The sequence below is a fragment of the Rhipicephalus microplus genome, chromosome 2, assembly GCF_043290135.1.
Source record: "Rhipicephalus microplus isolate Deutch F79 chromosome 2, USDA_Rmic, whole genome shotgun sequence".
In the NCBI taxonomy this organism is placed as follows: Eukaryota; Metazoa; Arthropoda; class Arachnida; order Ixodida; family Ixodidae; genus Rhipicephalus; species Rhipicephalus microplus.
Window position 1 is genome coordinate 223,718,774 of NC_134701.1, and position 18,180 is coordinate 223,736,953.

General features: G+C 46.2%; 1 protein-coding gene across 2 annotated transcripts in view; it reads left to right on the forward strand.

Annotated features, from left to right (window-relative positions):
- The window catches only part of LOC119170382 (glycoprotein 3-alpha-L-fucosyltransferase A-like), a 129,792-nt gene extending 112,249 nt beyond the window's left edge, over positions 1-17,543 (forward strand). For both annotated transcript variants that reach the window (XM_075876360.1, XM_037421529.2), the window contains exons 3-8: positions 862-1,167; positions 4,408-4,633; positions 5,102-5,330; positions 9,503-9,847; positions 10,457-10,703; positions 11,563-17,543. In XM_075876360.1, coding sequence (XP_075732475.1) covers positions 919-1,167; positions 4,408-4,633; positions 5,102-5,330; positions 9,503-9,847; positions 10,457-10,703; positions 11,563-11,670 — 1,404 coding nt within the window. In that variant the 5' untranslated portion in view covers positions 862-918 and the 3' untranslated portion in view covers positions 11,671-17,543. The remainder of the gene's footprint in view (positions 1-861; positions 1,168-4,407; positions 4,634-5,101; positions 5,331-9,502; positions 9,848-10,456; positions 10,704-11,562) is intronic.
- Positions 17,544-18,180: the final 637 nt, after the last annotated feature.

The following is an 18,180-nucleotide window of genomic DNA, read 5'->3' on the forward strand; positions in this document are numbered from 1 at the left end:
CGTGTGTACTGTTCATCGAGTGTCGGCGCCGCACTCGCTCCACGGATCGAGCGGGTGCCGCACGTCACTGCCTGGACGTCTGCGTTTTCCAGGAGCTGCGCGCGTCTACGCGTGCATGCACCGTCCGGGCTCGCGCTGAAGATGTGCACGTGGCGCTGTACACGTGTAAGACGACGTCAGTTTCGTATGTCAGGCTATACTGTATCGGCAATGGGATAAAACAGGACATCCGTAGTCGAACGCATTTAAACCAAAAAGAACGTCATCGCCTCTTAACGTGGGGCCTTTAAAGGCATACCTAAGAACTCATTCGGCGGCAACTATGCCCCTTCACCCGACATCGTGTCTTATTTTTATATCGTTTTCTCTCCCGATAACCGGGAGTACTTAATGTCAACTTTATATTTTCAGCTTGCGAATGAAGTACTATGACGGAGTCTGTTAAAAAGAAATGTTAGCTCATCAAGCGTTGACAGTACTGAATTGATAGTCTCATTTCGCTGAGGTTCGTGCGTCCTTGATGCTATGACGTATGCTATGCTTTCCAACGAGTACTTTAGCACGCACAGAGTGTGGTTACTACTAGTGACAGTATTTATTTTCCCCTACTTACCTACCTGCTGTTCCGGCTATGGCGCTGGGCTTTTTTTTTGTTGCTCTTTATCGCTGCGGAACAGACCACGAACGGATGTTCGCGGAATCACCTCTGCGGTGCCAATGATACAAATCAAGAAATGCAAATGACGTCAGGTTCCCTATTGCCAGATAAGCACGAGCTTGCACTCTGTTTTATGGTTATAGTCAAACTGTTTCCGTATTTTTTTGCCATCGACCTAAAACGACGCTTCCTCTGCGCAACAGCATTGCCACCAGTCGACAGCGGCGCAGCAGCATTGCTGGGGCCTGCCATGGCGTAGCATGTTCCCGGCCAAGAAGCTCCGGCTCCGGCGGCTACTCGCCTGGGCCGCCGGACTCAGCTTCTGCACCTTCCTGCTGATCGGACTCCGGGAGCAGCAGCAGGCACCCGGACTGCCCGACGCTGCGTTGCGTGATGTCAACAACGCCATCGGAGGGCAGCGCGCCGTTGACCAGCAGCCGCTCCCGGGACAACCACCGCGTCCCGGTGCTCCGCTGGCGGCCAGGACCAACGCCGCAAAGGGCAAGCTGGTAAGTGCGTGCAGTAACGCTTGTGGTATTCAACCACCTTTGAAGGAAACGGAAATTCTAAGTTTATGTGTCATTAAATCGATTGAAGATCAGTTGCTAGTGATGCGAAAGAAGGTGTAAGTGGGGAGGCCAGCCGTAAGGCCATACGAGCCCCTCCCCCCACTTCCTTCAGCTTTTGTACTTAACGTCGTTTTTCATTGCCTCGAAGATCGGGGTCGCTACAGTTCAGCATTTAGCGTGGCCTTGCAGTGCCGCCCGGGTATGCCCGCGATTGACCAACCGACTATGTCACGCCACAAATTCAGGCAACCTGTAACGTCATGATGAGCACACGAAAAAGAGCCCGAGTAACTAGAAATGTAACTTAGAAGTGTGGAAGTTTGGGCTAGTTAGTATGGCATGGTGATAATTATAGCGCGAGAACAAAACGACGACACAGAGACAAGAAGGAGACGCTCGTGTCTTTCGTCTCCTTCTTGTCCCTGTGTCGTCGTTTTGTTCTCGCGCTATAACTATCGTCATGTCATGATAAGGTCGTCACGTGATTTTTGGCATTATTTTGTGTTGACGCCTGCGGCCACTTCGTGTGTTTGTTTGTTCGATGTGACGTATAAGATTTTGGCTTTAAAATATACCAACGATACGTCAAGATGCAAATGAAGCCGAAGTGTGCGCATGCTAAAGAGTAAATGCCCTAGGAAGGTGGATGTTCAGGTGTTTCGAATATGAAACACTTAGTCAAAATGTAGTAGTTAAACAAATACATTAGAATCATACTCACAACTCGAAGCATTGAAATTAGTGCAATATTGTGATTAAATACGTATGCTACCGGCATTTCTGCTCACTGATTTGTGCAGCGAAAAATTCTGCTGGACTGAGTGATGTGTTCTACTCCTGATCAAGCGGGAATTTTATTTTAACTCGATAGCGCTTACGAGCTCCTTTCGCAGGAATTTTGGCGTAGGTGTCTGTGGCGTTGGTTGTGAGCGAAAAATTATCTTGTGCGTGACCGATAAATCAAGAAAGTTGCAAATAAGACAAATAATCGGAAATTGTGGGTAAGTGTGGGGATTGAACTCCGGTCGTTTGCGCGGCAAGTGGGTGTTCTAACACAGAACCACGCGTCTGCGTGTGAATGCAGTTAAAATAAATTCTTACGATTGGAAGTCCAGTGAAGGTAGTAACTTTCATATTTTAGAAAGACACGCGTCCTGTGTATACATGCTTCATAATACAACATGAAATAATGCAGTAATACGCCTATTGCGTTGTACAAGCGTATACATTATCAACATGCGTCAGAAGATGTGATCATCATGAACACTTCATGATTCAACGCTGGTCATTCACTACAAACGGCACACACGTTACTGCGCGTATTCCCATAAGGCTATACGTAGCGAATGCATGTTAGGTTTGGAAAGATTTCGTGTCCTAAGTGTTTGAAAGGTAGAGGATATCTTTATCCCGTTCAACTCTTGAAGGCGAAGCTTAAGGATCCTCTCGAATTCATTCTGGCATGCCAGTTGAAGCTAGTCTAGGAAGGTGGACGACACAGTTGATGCTACATTAAGGAAAACGGTGCAATAGTTTGTCAGTACTTTATTTGCAGCCGCAAACTTCACATCTACGTAAGCACAGCCCCCCTATCCTCAGTACAGCATCAACTGCATCGGCTACAACGTCGTCAAACATATCGCTTTCCTGCACGACCTGAACGAAAGAGGAAAAAGAAATGACTATCCGCCACACTCCACCGCGCGCTGCTTGCTTAGCTGTGTATATATACCGCACATATTCTACACTCGTTTTACTTTATAATAACGCGCAGGTGAACCATTGGTGTCGTATGTGCGAGTGTCATCCGCCCTGTAGAGCAGGTGTATGTACTTAAGAACGGCGTCAAATTTTTGCATTCATGAGGCACACCCGTGGAGTCTAAGGCAAAGAGCCAAGAGTGGAAAGCTTTCCAGCGTAGACTCTTCTCTTTTATGTAGGACAAGTTATACAGAGCAGCTTGACTGAGGTGAATTCGTTACTGTCGGGCTTTCCCCGCTTTGGAGGCACTGAAACTGTGCAGAAAACCACGCGTGAACTTTTTACAGTTTGGGAACGACTCACCAAAAGCGTGCGTACATTAGGTGGCTGGTCTGTGTTCTTCACTCGCTCTTCTTATTCAAAGCACATTCACTCACTCGGTCACTTAGCTGGCTGGTCTGTGTTCTTCACTCGCTCTTCTTATTCAAAGTACATTCACTCACTCGATCACTTAGCTGGCTGGTCTGTGTTCTTCACTCGCTCTTCTTATTCAAAGCACATTCACTCACTCGATCACTAACGCCCTAACATTCGGCCTTTTGGTCACTCAGCCAGTCATTCAGTTTCACGCACGCGTATGGAGTTAACTGCGTCATATTTGCGTCTAAAGACGCATCGTAATCACAGACACCTAAATATTTCCATGAGTCCATTCTCTGTACCGTTGCTATGAACCATGTGACAATGTGATGCACAGACAAGGATACATTCCTAAAGTTGTAGACTTTGCCACGCACTTCATAGTTCCGACATGAGAACAATGAAGGTACGAGAAAGGGTAGCAGTAGTTAAGTACGTCTGATTTAAATACGGGAATAATGCAGTAAAAGAGGATAAAAGTGAATAAATCGGTTACTTTTTACCGGTACGTGCCGACGTGGCAACCATCGTATAGCACCTTTTTTCTTTGGTGCCCGTGCGGAAGATTAGACCTCGGGCGATAGGCAGCGTTGCCCACGGCCAATTGAGGTGGAATGCCATTATTCTTCTTGAGAATTTGGCTCTACGCTATTATTCTCAGCCACTGACATTACATATGTTTGTATGTGTAAATTTTTTCTGGATATTTTATTCTCTGTGATCTCTTTCCTACGTATTCCTTTGTCCTCTGCAGAATCCCCATATTCCTTTGTCCTCTGCAGAATCCCCGTTTACCCACCACAATCGTAAACGCCTCAAAGAAGAGATGGGGGAGGGGGGGAGTTTGCTACATATCTTCACCGATTCAGGTTTTAGACAATGGTGACCGAGGACTCCTTGTGATGAATTATAAGAACTGTTAATTTCCCAGTTCAATTCAAAAGCGTCAAGTGAACAGTTGAAAGGTAGCTTAAGGCTCTTTATTACAAATGGTCTGCCAAAACAGCTCCAATAACCAGTCGTTATATTTCCCGCTGTTTCGTCTTTTCAACGCTGAAGGGGACTCGTGGTCAGACCGGCTCTAACGAGCGTCCCTGGTACATGCGCGGCGGTCAGCGGCGACCTCTACCCGGCGATACGGGTAGCCTGTGGCCACACGAGGACTCCGGCGACCGCATCGAGCAGCAGCTGATGTTCGTGCCCGAGGACTACAAGCGAAACAACACGCGCATCAAGAAGATCCTCCTCATGAGGGGACTAGGCGGCTGGGGTGACCTGCCTAGGGGTGAGAGCCCCCGTACTGACTAGGTCTTGCTTCTAGGAAACGGTTGAGTCGGGTTGAGCCACGTTCACAACGCACCTGAGTTCTTTGACGCAACAGTGTTAATCACACTATTTAGCGCAATTACGCATATAAAAACTGGGAAATAAGCCTATTGTCTGTTTTCCGTGGACAAGTGATGCCCTTGACAAAAATACTTTGGGAATTACGCCTGGCATGTCCTATTCTATATTGCGGCATTACACAGTGTAAAGTAAAAGTTGCGTCGATATTCTTGGCTTATATGTATTAAAAATCTCATAAACACTTAAAGTTAACTTAAGGCAACGGGCAGCGCCATTGAAGATGAACTTTTAAGACTCCTTATACCACACTGCCATCTCGACTGTTTTCTAGAGCAATCGTAAGTCAATTTTCTTCACTCTGCAAGGTTAAGCTATATATCGCTGCGGTCACCACGTTAACGTGCAGGACGGGCGGTGTTCCTCCGCGACAAGTGTCCCGTGGACACGTGCGAGATCGTGACGTCACAGGACGAGGCGCCCGACGCGGACGCGGTTCTCTTCAAGGACCGCTTCGTGGCCCCCAAGTACCGGCGCCCCTGGAACCAGGTGTGGATCCTGTACCTGCTCGAGTGCCCGTACCACACGCAGTCGTTCATCAACATCAAGAACATCTTCAACTGGACGGCAACGTACAGGTGAGCATTCTTGTAGGACAATGCTCAAGTTCCCACATTTTATTCACTATGCACTACTGTTACAAACGTTTTCTTCTCACTCGTCCTTTTACACTCTCCTTTCTCCTTCCCAAGTACAAGGTAGCCAGCTGGAGTCCTCCTCTTGTTAACATCCCTGTTTTTTTATCTTTCTCTCTATTTCTCTACAGAGGTCGTCGTAAGCAGTGATAGTCGATAAAAAGGGACTTTGACGTTTGTTCTCTTTAATAATCGTGAAACAAACCCAAGACAGTTTTACCTGCGCGTACCTTAAGTAACGGCGTTGTCAGAATGCTTAAGTATAGATATAGTTGTAGCAATTTTTTTGAACTTCTTCCGAGTTTGCGTGAGCACTGTGTGCGATCCTGAAGCCTACGCCCGTGTTTACGCATACTGCGCTTCAGAAACGCGAGACGCTAAGGTTCGTAGCTTGAACCGCGAACGCACGTTGGCGTTCCTCATCCTGCTGGCCTAACTTTCGCTCCACCAAGGCACGCCATTAGCCCGTCGACATTGTTGTTTTGTTGCAGTGCTTACTGCAGCAGTTTTAATAAATAGGCCTGTGCTATCACACCCGAAATAGTCGGCGGTGAAACATTGTTGGTGCATGCGGAAGCTGCACGACTTCAACAATGGGCTATCACGCGCTAACACGAAGCCAAAGAAAAAGAACAGCTGCATCAGTGACTCTCCGATGCTCACGTGGTCAGCGTTTCTGACTGATAACGAGAAGCTTTAACCATGGCATCCAAGACTGCGTGCCGGCACGCAACGCTTTAGCTGCGTTATGCCGCGACACTTCTCTTGGGGCACTCCCAGGTGGCGGCACCACCCCGCTTCGCAAACAGAGAGCACGGAGAGAGGGAGAGAGAACGTGTGAAAGATATAAGGTGCGTTCTACGCAGCCTCGGAACTGCCTCAGTAGCTCAGTCGGTAAAATATAGGGCGCTATTCGTCGTTACCCAAGGAGTCAGAGCTTCAACGCCCAAGGGAAAACTCTTTCCTAAATGTTCTTAAATGCGAAGCATTTCTCAGTGAACTTCAGCGACTTTGAGCGTATCTATCTATCTATCTATCTATCTATCTATCTATCTATCTATCTATCTATCTATCTATCTATCTATCTATCTATCTATCTATCTATCTATCTATCTATCTATCTATCTATCTATCTATCTATCTATCTATCTATCTATCTATCTATCTATCTATCTATCTATCCATCTATCTATCTATCTATCTATCTATGTGTCTATCTATCTATGTGTCTATCTATCTATGTGTCTATCTATCTATGTGTCTATCTATCTATGTGTCTATCTATCTATGTGTCTATCTATCTATGTGTCTATCTATCTATCTATCTATCTATCTATCTATCTATCTATCTATCTATCTATCTATCTATCTATCTATCTATCTATCTATCTATCTATCTATCTATCTATCTATCTATCTATCTATCTATCCGCCTACCACTTTTAGCTCTCCTGGGCGTTATGATAATGGTATTGATACCAAACTTGGTATGGCATAACATGACTGTATGAAGAAGATATTTGACTAGTCATAACATCATAATCATGACATGTATGTCATGAATGTCATGATTTACAATTCATGGTCCTGCCGCTCTTGCGGTGGTTTCGTTCACATGGCATGTTGCAAAACTCTTGTGGTATGACATGATTGCATGGTGAACACAAGTGACAAACCCTAACATGAAAATCATGGCATCTGTGTCATGTAACAACATGACAACACGCCACGCTCATGATGCGCTCTTGGCTGTATCGCTAGCGTTATATGTACCAAATTTGGTATTACGGTACGTGAATGCATGACGAAGGTATGTGACTTGTACAAACATGATAATCGTGACATGGTGTCATGTAACATGGCTACATGCCACGCTCATGATGCGCTGGCGGCCGTTTCGCCAGCTTCACTTATAGCAAGTTTGGTATTACGGGATGTGAATGGATGAATAAAACAATTTCATGTTTGTGAATGGATGTGAATGGATGAATAAAGCAATTTCATGTTAAAACATAATGAACACAAAAACACACACACACAATGCATGAAAAATTACACGCGTGACTTTGAGGGGGGTGCTGTCGTGCTTCTTTTTTTTGCTAGCGGCGTGTATGTCCTGCAGGCTGAAATATTGTATTATAACAAGTATTATATAAGTATTATAACAGGCAGGCAGGCAGGCAGGCAGACAGACAGACAGACAGACAGACAGACAGACGGACGGACGGACGGACAGACGGACAGACAGACGCTTCGCTACAATCATCATCATTCACTCCGTAGATATTATGTGAATTTTTACGTGTTCTTTACACTGTTAGCAGCATCATTTCATACTCAGAACGTACTGCAAAGATTGCCCACGTTAAAAAAAATGCTCGTTAAAGTTGGCTTCTCCACTACGTGTGACATACAGAGGAAAAGCACGCTTTCCGTTATTTCACTGGATGCAGTCTTCACGCTGTTCGCTGGTAGTGTGGCTGGATTTTTGCAGCGGAACTAGTATGCGCTAGTTAGTATCGAATCACTGCATGCAAAGACGGAGTACTGGGGTTTATCTCTTACGATTGACCACTGTGACAGCACACCTGTCGTGGCTTCTTCCCGTTGTTATAGGGCCCTATGTTAAAAACATTTTGGAAGGACATATGAATCCAAAATGGTAATTGCATGGAACAGAGGTTACGACTTTGAACAAATTTCATGCCAGACAAGCTTTTTTTCACGCGTTCTCTAAGAGGACGCTCGATTCACTGACTGATGCTAGTCAGATAACGCGATGGTGATGTTGCCCGAAAACATTCTAGAGAAGCGTGCAGTTTGCAATAAACCTCTTACGCTTACCTGTCTATTGGACAACTCCCAAAGGAAATCTTGTGCCCGTCTAATTCGTTGGTCGTCCACTTTCATCGAGTAAAATGCTGTTGAGGTGTTTTTTTTTGTTGATAGTTAACGAAGAATAAATATTAGAGAAGGAAAGACAGGGAGGTTATCCAGTTTAGGACAACCGACCAGTTTTCGACCCTACACATGGGAACAGGAGGAGGGAGTTTGAGAGTTGCACAGGCAGAGAGGAAAGATTGTGAAAGATGGCACATGACGCAGCACACACAGTCGGTTACACTCTGTTACTATATCATGACACGTGACGCTACCGTCCCACCAGCTTGTCCAAGTCTGAGTCTTACAAAACAAAGTAGCGCCTTCGTCGCCTTCAACGGCAGTGCCTTGTGTCGACGAGATGTAAAGATGGTTTCAACAGACAGTGGTCCATTGCCAAAATGTGCTAGAGCGGATTCCACGAGCTCTATCTGAACAGCATACCACAGACACTTGCGAAAAATGTGCTGTAGCATCTTCCGGATGACAATTATACCAGTAGTTACGGTGTCGAATGTATAGTCGTGCGGTCGCGGTATCGACGGGGCATGCGCCACTTACACTTCAAATCTTGATGGTCTTCAGTTACCCGCTGTAAATACAAAGCTGGATGATATATGCGCCATCACAACCCACTCAATCGACTTGGGAGATAGTCCTGGGCAGAGCTACGCCTTCCTATGCTGACTGAGACGTCGTGCTACCGTGTACGTGCTGAAATGTGGTGCGTACGCTAGTATGAATGGCACGACAAACTTCAAGCTCTATTTTTATAATTGTATAAAATTTACGATGGCAAGCAGCGCCACTTTTTTGTCGCTCTCACCCGTCACACAATGTGCACTATTCAGACACTAAACTCACTCAACCGCGCTTGTATATTGCCTGCGCACGTTTGGTTCTGCGCCCGACGAGTGATTTTTTTCACCCATCCATCCAATTCCTCACTCTTTTCACCTTCTGTTATCTGTCTTTTAGCTGTTATATCTCTCTCTTTTACTTGATCTCTTTTCCGAGTATATGTCAGACAGCACACTGGACGCGAACTGCGTTAACCTCCCATCTCTTCTCTGTCTCTCTGTGCTATTTCTTTCGGATAGCATTGTCACGCAAGCGGAGCAAACACGTTAGCCGCACGGTAACACGCGAGCTATAGATCAAGTTGCGAAATATTGACTTACCTTTCGTGTCCTGTCATCGAGTGGATGCTGCCGCACTGTTTACCTCTTTCGCAGGCATGACTCGGATATAGTAGCGCCGTACGAGAAGTTCGTCAGCTACGAGGACGGCAGCGCGAGTGCTCAGCGTCCAGCGTCGTCCGCGCCGCGCAACAAAACCAAGAAGGTCGCCTGGTTCGTGTCCAACTGCGCGGCGCGCAACCAGCGGCTGCAGTTCGCGCGCAAGCTGGCCGCCTACATCGACGTGGACATCTACGGCACCTGCGGCTCCCTCAAGTGCCCCCGTGCGCAGGCCGGTCACTGTTTCGAGCTGCTGGACCGCGACTACAAGTTTTACCTGGCATTCGAGAACTCCAACTGCAAGGACTACATCACCGAGAAGTTCTTCGTCAACGGGCTCGGGTACGCACCGTTTTCCCGCCTTTTATTTGTTCTCTCATCCAGATATTTGTGTTTTGTAGAATGCTCAGCCCTTAATCACTTCATATAGTAAGGATGGGGCAAATGATTACAACGGATAACTAGTGTACAAGGTGAATCAAATGTGAACTAAGAATGAAAAGAAATTAAAGGTTTATAAAAGGTGAATAACGTGTAGAATAAAGTAGTAACGGTATCCAGTTTGACCTCGTGTGAACTCAAATTGAATAAAACGTTAAGGTGAATTAAAGTGAATGAAATATTCACCTAAATAAAATTTTGGTAACCTTAGTCAAAGGTCAATCAAACATGAACCTCTGTGATCTATTCTCGAAAATATAATTGTGATGTCTAGACGGCTGAAACGGAGCAATAGAAAGTAACAATCCAATCCACCGAAAACGTTTAGGTGTACAGTATCGCGAGAAAAGAATTTCGCCTGCACTCTACTTAGCGTTAGCTAAAGCGCCTGTAGATATTTCAAGTGACAGCATCACCGGCAAACTTTGTCGTGTTCAGGGAAGGCCCCTATTCTTCCTGGTATGACCCTGGCGGGTCACTAACCTGTCGCTTCTATCGTACCTGTCGCAGGCGCGACGTGGTGCCTATCGTGATGGGCGCTCGGCCTTTGGACTACGTGCGCGCATCACCCACCCGCTCGTTTATCCACGTGGAGGACTTTCCGTCGGTGAAGGCTCTGGCTGAATACCTGCACTTGCTGGATCGCAACGAGACTCTGTACAACGAGTACCTGCGCTGGAAAGGCTCCGGCGAGTTCATCAACACTTACTTCTGGTGCCGCCTGTGCGCCATGCTGCACGCGCCGCCCCTGCCAAAGGTGGGCATAGGCGAACGGTATCGTCCGAGCGATTACCACAACCCATTCGTTAGCGGTATAAATTCTCACCACGGACAGATGCAATCGCATCTGTCTACCGTTTAACTTACCAGCAACCACCCCCACGCGGATTAGTGGCATAGCCAGGGGTATAGCGAGTCCAACCTTCCCCACCCACCCCCTCCCGAAAATTTTCAATTTGCACATGCGTATAAACGCGCACACGTACAAATACACGCACCAACATTTAAAAAGAGAATAGGGCGTCAGACCCATTTAAGAGGAAAATCTGGCTAAATGCGCCTACGCGGATGGTAGCAGTTGAGCGACATCAACCAGATGGTGCAATGGTGACACCGTTGTTCCACGTTGGTTCACTCAGTGGACTGAGTCAGTCGTCTTGTCTTGTGAATCATCATAAGTATTATACATTCGTTAACTTCGTGTCTAAGATCATACATGTTATCGCGACCGTTACTCACGCATCTTTTACTTCCCACTGACATCTAATACGCCTACATTTTCCAGTTCTGAGTAGCACGTCTGCATGGTTATACACATGCCCGCACAACTATCTGCGTTTCATTCTTTAGGGAGTATCGTGTGAAACATCGCAGTGAGTGACGTGTGGCAGTCTTGGAAGTCACTGATGTTTCCCTATTTTCTCGACGAAAACGCACGTTCCCTAACCTTTCTGTGCTTGTTTCATGTATCCACCAACACTCGGCGATAGCGTGCATTCAAATGCTATCATGCCTAGAGACGTGCCTCGTACGCTACGAGCACATGCGCAGTTCGACTCGTTGCATATAACGGCCGCTCGGCCACACACATCGATCCGGTGCTCGCGTTTGCGCAGGTGTACCCGGACATCAGTGCTTGGTGGGCGGGGCCTGGCACCTGCCGCAGCGACCGCTGGAGGGACTTCAAGCCCAAGCCGGACCCGGTCGCGTACGTGCTCACCTGACCAAGCTACTAGGCGAGCTTTCGTCCTCCTCCCCCCAGCGGCCTGTCGGCCATCCGATCTGCCCGCTACGGCGCGTCGGGGTGTATGGTTCAAATACTCCAGTCGTGAGCGCCCCTTCGACTTGCACCACTGGATGGTGCACTCGAGTGGTCTCGCACGTTGCGACTGGACATTGCACCTGGTCACGTGACTGAAACGACGCGCGGAAGGACTTGTGATAAGACGTCGGACAGCAGTGCTTACGACACGTTTACCGGGGTGGGCGTTACCGGTCACGTAATGCTGGCTCTGCAGTTGCGCGCGTCTTGGTGTCTCCTGCTGCAAACCGGCGTTGATCGTCGGGACTGAGGCCCACGTGACATTTAGGTTTTGGTCGGGTTCGTTGTTTTTTTTACGCGCCCACTGCACGTACAAGTATATTGCCAGTCATTCTTAAGGCGATAAGAGGTACGCAGTCGGAATGCTCATTCCGGCGCAGAAATGGCTCACATTTCGGGTCAGCGTAAGAGCCCGAATGTTCTATAAAGCTCAAACTTGGGCTGGCTAGTTAGTATAGCCTAGTGTATGCAGTATCGCTGAGCCAAAGGCACAGACGTGTCGCGTTCCCTTTGGTCTAAGTCCTTTGTGCATTTTGCTCGGCACAGCTACACTACAAAGCCAGAATCTCATTCAACGAGTTTATGACAGGCCTTGTATGACCGAATGGAGAACAAAGTCAAGGTTTTCTACGTTGCGCTGTGGAACGCGGCAGTTCTCTAGAGCGCACGCAGAACAGAAAGTGAATCTCCACTCGTGCGGTAATCGCCGAGTTCGACAAACCAAAGAGCAGGCGTGGATGGTTCATTCCACGTCTGCGGTTCAATACATCAAAGTGTGTTACATTTTTTTTACGAGCTGATTGCGAACTTGTTCGCGATTTTTGCGCAAGCGGGTGCTCGTTTTTCGCGGGAGCATGTTGTTTGTAATTCGAAGTGAGTTAATGTGTGTCGTAAAGCCTGCGATAGGGCCTTTTTTTTTTTCGCGAGTGTGTTGAGAAGCCGTGATTTTTCGCCGTGATTTTTCGAATTCCAAGTGTGACTCCGCATGTAGGCTGCTGCTACGTGCGGCCACAACCAACTGAGTCTTGTGGATGTGTGTTGTGTTTATGTGGACGCTTCTTCAACATTCCGTGCTTCGTTGGCTGCCCGATTTTACTTCCGCTGAGAGCATAAGCATAATATGTAACGCCATAGAACTATTACTAGCGTCTCGTGCTGAAACCAGCGCACTTTGTCAAAAGCGTCGGAGCCATTCCGTAAACAAGGTTACTAGCTCGGGGATCACAATGTCCAGAGCGACGTTGTGCGTGTCAGACGTGAGGAGCCTTACAACTCTCGCTACTTAGAGAGTTTGGTATGAAGGAAATTTTTTTCACACCTTCGGTTACTTCGATACCTTCGGCTCAGGCTGAACGTTTGGCCTAGATGGTCCCGTAACTGACATCTCCTAATGTGTTACGCTTTCGAGCACCAATTTTAAATCCCAAGTTTTCTATGATGTACTGCAATAGTGAATTTTATTATTGGGGAGGCAGAAAGATTTCATTATGAACCTATCTGGAAGGTTGTAATCTTTTCTACGTGTCTTTAGGTGGATAACATTGAAGTGCGCGGTGCAGCGGAGAATTGAATATACGTTGTGCCGCGTGTTAACAATATTAATCGAGTAGTGCAACATTTCGAGTGTCCCGACACCCAGATACAAGTCACAAGTTTCGTTTGGTGATAGCTGAAAAATCAGCACGTGGTCATCACAGTGTATACCATTACTGGACCTGTCTAACATCGTACACCCCTGTAACAGATTACACAGCGCCAAGACGTTTTTTTTTTTTTTTTTTGCAACCAGTGCAATTTCCCGCATTGAGACGTTATCTACAGATCACCCCACACGAATCGTCTGATATTCACGGTCGTAAATTCTACTTAATGGCAAGCTGGGAGCAAAGTATACGTGTCCCGATATGTGACGCAGCCCTTCATTCCTGTTTTTACATATTTTTCATTTCTTTATGGCTTCTTTGTTTTACGAAAAAGCGTGCTATAAAGGCACATAGAATCATCGTTAATTTATTTTGCTGCAACGCAGTTTGACGTGTCGCCGTAAACCCTCAATGTGCCGTAGTCGCGTCGTACGAAGCGCTCGCTCCTAACGGCAAAGTCGCGCATGAGCAACGAGCAACCCACCGCACACAACCTTCACGAAAGAACATCGCGTACTGTTTTCGTGAAGCAACGTACACACACCATGTAGTCCAGATAGAAAACGCACACGACATAGTTTTCTTCATCTTATGTGCTAACATCAGTTTTTTTCTTTCTTATTTTCACAGTTAGGAATTGGAATTGTTAGTGGTGCATCAACAGTATATAGTTTGAATTGTACAAGCGTCATCGGTATGACCTCGGGATTCGAAGATAGAATGTGTTCCAGAGTACACACAGCTCCCTAGTGTTGTCAATGGGTGGTGTTGCATAAGCGAGGCTGTTTTCGAGGCGCGTGCACGGCTAGCAAAATGCCAGCCAGGTGCCGGAGATAATGCCGGAAGTTCTAGTCTTAATGGACATCGTCTAATGGCCTCTCTACGTGGACGGTCTGTACACACGGAGAGAAATGTCTCACTGGCATTAATGACACTACACAATGACTACAACTAAGGGTCGTGCGTAACATCTTATTTTCGTCGCTGCAGGGCTGCAAGTGATGTAGATGGGTCGCTCTTGCATTTATTCTTTATCGTCGTTATGTGAGCGTAGGTGTACTCTGTCTGTAAGAAACAACACCGTCTGTACAAGTTCGTGTCCGCGTGCCGTGCGATCTTTGTGGGATTAAGTTCTTCGTATGTGTTCTACACACAAAACAAGAATGTGCGCGTTGAAATGGATGTCGTGTTCTTTTCATCTTTATATTTTTTCCCTTTCCCGCCATCGTTAACGTCATGCGGTGCTTCTAGGTAGCTTTATTTTACCTCCAAAACTTGCTCCCCTTGCCGAACCCACGTGGTCTGCTGGTGCGAGACAGATTAATTTACTGTGATCAGGAGCGCAGCAAGTGAAAGATTGTGCCACGTCTTTTCATTGGCGGCGGAGTCATGATGACCCTGTCATGTTGGAGTTATCATGTAATTATGAGTTATTCTGTCATTATGACTACTTCACCACAGTCTAATGACTCCTTGCTGCGTTTCAGGCGTTGTGCGTTCTCGTGCTTATAGGTTGACGTAACATAGAAAGCTTTAATGTATTTGTTTCAGCTACCATACCAACTTAACAATATGTACGCTATACCTCAGGACATAGCACTAATGATCTGCTCAGGCGTGCATAATTTTCCCTCACACTTGTATTGCATTGAGTGATGTTTATCAAGTAAGATTCGCTATTTTCGAAAAAAAAAAATGTTCGAATGCTGCCTTCTGAAAAATTGATTTTAGCTGGCCCGTACGTTAGATGCAGTGATCTTGCAATGAATAGATCTATTGATTTCATAATAAGTAGAAGCCATTATTTAAGACTTCACGCATTATTTATGTTCTCAATTTATCACGCAAAAACTCCGCGTAAAATTATCGTCAATGGGCAAGATCTCGTAGCTGCATCTGTTGGTGTTTTCGAACAATTTTTCTTTTTTTACACTCGCGAGATCAGCGAATAAAAAAAACGACGTTTCGTGAACAGGTTAGTTAATGCGGTTGACAAATAAGAGGTAAGCTCAACAAAATTGCTCCAACTTAGGAATAAATTCTTTTATTTTTAAATAATTATATGCATTAGATCAAGCACCACAATTTCTTAGGTTATCTGTCATATTTCTATAATATAACTCCATTATCCTAAAAGTACACATTAATTTTTAAAACCACTCAGATCTTGGTCGATCCCCCAGAGTGGGTATGCGCCACGAGCAATAAGTGAACAAGGACAAGAATCTCTGAGCAAGGAACGCTTCCAACTTGCATTTTCTGCTCTTGCTGTACACAGACCTACTTGTGCTGTTATCGTAGGCTATAGCGTCATGAGACCTGCAGTTTTTCGAGGTCGAGAACAGCGCGACAAGTGCTTGTATTAGATATAAAAAATGTGAACGATGTTTGCGCAAAAAGCGAACGTTATGAACAGGTGAAGATGGAAGCCGTGTAACGATGAAGTTGTTGAAACGGGAAGTTCTACGCTGTGCGTAATACTAGCGGGTGATAGTGAACCACTTTATTTCATAAAAAATTAGTAACATTCATTTGTTGACAACAAAGCCCCAAAGAGCTCAATGCTCAAATTTCTTTTCTGGTTTAAAGTTGTCTGGTCTGTTTCAAGCAACGAGTTGTAGAAAGGACACAAAAAGATGTCTTGACAACTTGTGCGGACATCTTCAACATAGGAGTAACCTAACTTAAGAGAGATCCCATGGGAAGGTTATACTTGACCATTGAAAATTACGAAAAAAGCCTTGGTTGGCGCAGGACGGAACAGGTTGGATTAACACATTAAACGCTGGTCTTATAATACGCCTAAAAAGTAGGGTCACGTTTTTTTTTTTTTTGCGCAGAGTCTTGTTACGGCGCATAAGCTGTCCCATTTGCCTTGTGTGTGTGTGGATAATTATGCTGATATGCTGTCTTCCGTAACGCTCACCATGCCGTCGCATTTTTTTCTATTGCGCGAGGAAAAAGTATTCACCAGCCATTTGCAGCTTTTCGTACTGCGCCGTGGTTCGCTCTGATTCAGCTTTAGGTGAAAACGAAGCTGCCAGTGTGATTTAGGTGGGCGTTGATATGGATTATGGATACAGCACACTAGAGCTGTGAAACTGGATAGAATTTTTGCAGAGCTGCGCACATGTCTTATTGCCTCGTATCGGGCAGCCTCCACTATCATTTATTGCTATCTTGTCCGCTTTGACATTATTTTGGTGCTGTAAACGTGTCGAGTTGTCACGGATCCTCGTGCTGTGGTGCCGTGTAAGCTTAATTTTTTTACGTTTGTACGTCTGAATATAATTACTGCGCTCACTTTCGCTCATGGGAACACATATTCTCAGAGCACAGCCGCCCCAAACGTTTTCGAGGCACGGATGCCCAAAAGCTTTAATTTTTAATTCTATGACTTGCAGACCCATGCGATGGATTACATAGAAACATCAGGCTTGATTAGTATAACAGACATTCATATTTTTCTCGATGTTCGTGTGCCGCGAACTTTTGTGGCCGATTGTACACTTCTACGGATTGCATTCCAGAGGGTAGAGCTGACACTCGCTGACCAAAAACAAACAATGAACGTTATTTCTGGCGTAGTACTGTACCCCACTAATATCGAGCCCCAAGTAATGAGAAAGTACGAATATTACCGTTTTATTTAATTTTTTTTTGGGGGGGGGAGAGAATACGCGTATACTGCCCTACGCAACTCATGTACGCCGTAAGCCATTGTGCGTGCGCACACATTATATGCGCACACGAGCGCAAAGCACAAACGACTTAATTACAACCGAAGAGACTTGGCACCTACCTTCTCCCTCTCCGAAGGTCGAATGTTTTGTACTTGTCGTGCACCGGAAATGAGTGCTTCAAAAGGTGCCGACCCGAGCGGGTCGAGCGGACACTTCCGCCGCCACTCTCGCGCTTCTCTGTTCATTTCATTCTTGTGATAGCCGAACTGGTCAAGTTGTGCTAGTCATGCTGTTAGACGTCATGAATAGATTTACCTCTACTCCCGTCTACGCCGACATTATTTGTACATAAGGAAGATGAAAGAAAGAAAAAAAAAGCAGCAGTCACATACCATGCTGGCATTTGAATCTCATCCGCATCAATAAAACTGTGTTTCTTTTTACGTTTACCTGGCTTGCGTCATTTCGCACGAGAAAGACTCTAGTTTACGGGAATGTGCCGCGGTTGCATACTTTCTGTTTATACTGTAGTGGTTTTCAAATCGCGTTTTCTAAACCTCAGGGAGACTGCGAAAACTATCCTCGGGGGAAAAAAATTGCCCGCAGCTTCCCTCGGGGGAACACTGAGGAGGATGCGGACCATATAATTGGTTAACGGGGTGTTAAAGTGCGACTTACTTGGGTCGATGGCTAAATTGGTTAACGTGGTTGTGAAATGGGGTGTTAAATTGCGACTTACTTGGGTCGATGGCTAAATTGGTTAACGTGGTTGTAGGAGGGGGTGTTAAATGAGTGAACACGTACACACGTATGTGAAAGGGCGGCGCTGGTCGAAGGGACGTCGATCATTGTGTTTGTGGATTCGTTGGAATTCATTTCACCGCGACCTTGGACGTCGACGCGCCGTACAAACCAACCGACGAGCGGCAACTGAGCGAGCGAGCGCCGACCTTGAGTATATATACAGCACGACGGCGCATGCACTGTCAGCTGTTGAATGTTCTCGAAGCGCGACGCCACATGCGCGTCCACTGGAGAATCAGGAGAATTGTAGATGTCGAACGCGGTGTGTAGAGGAGGAAGGGT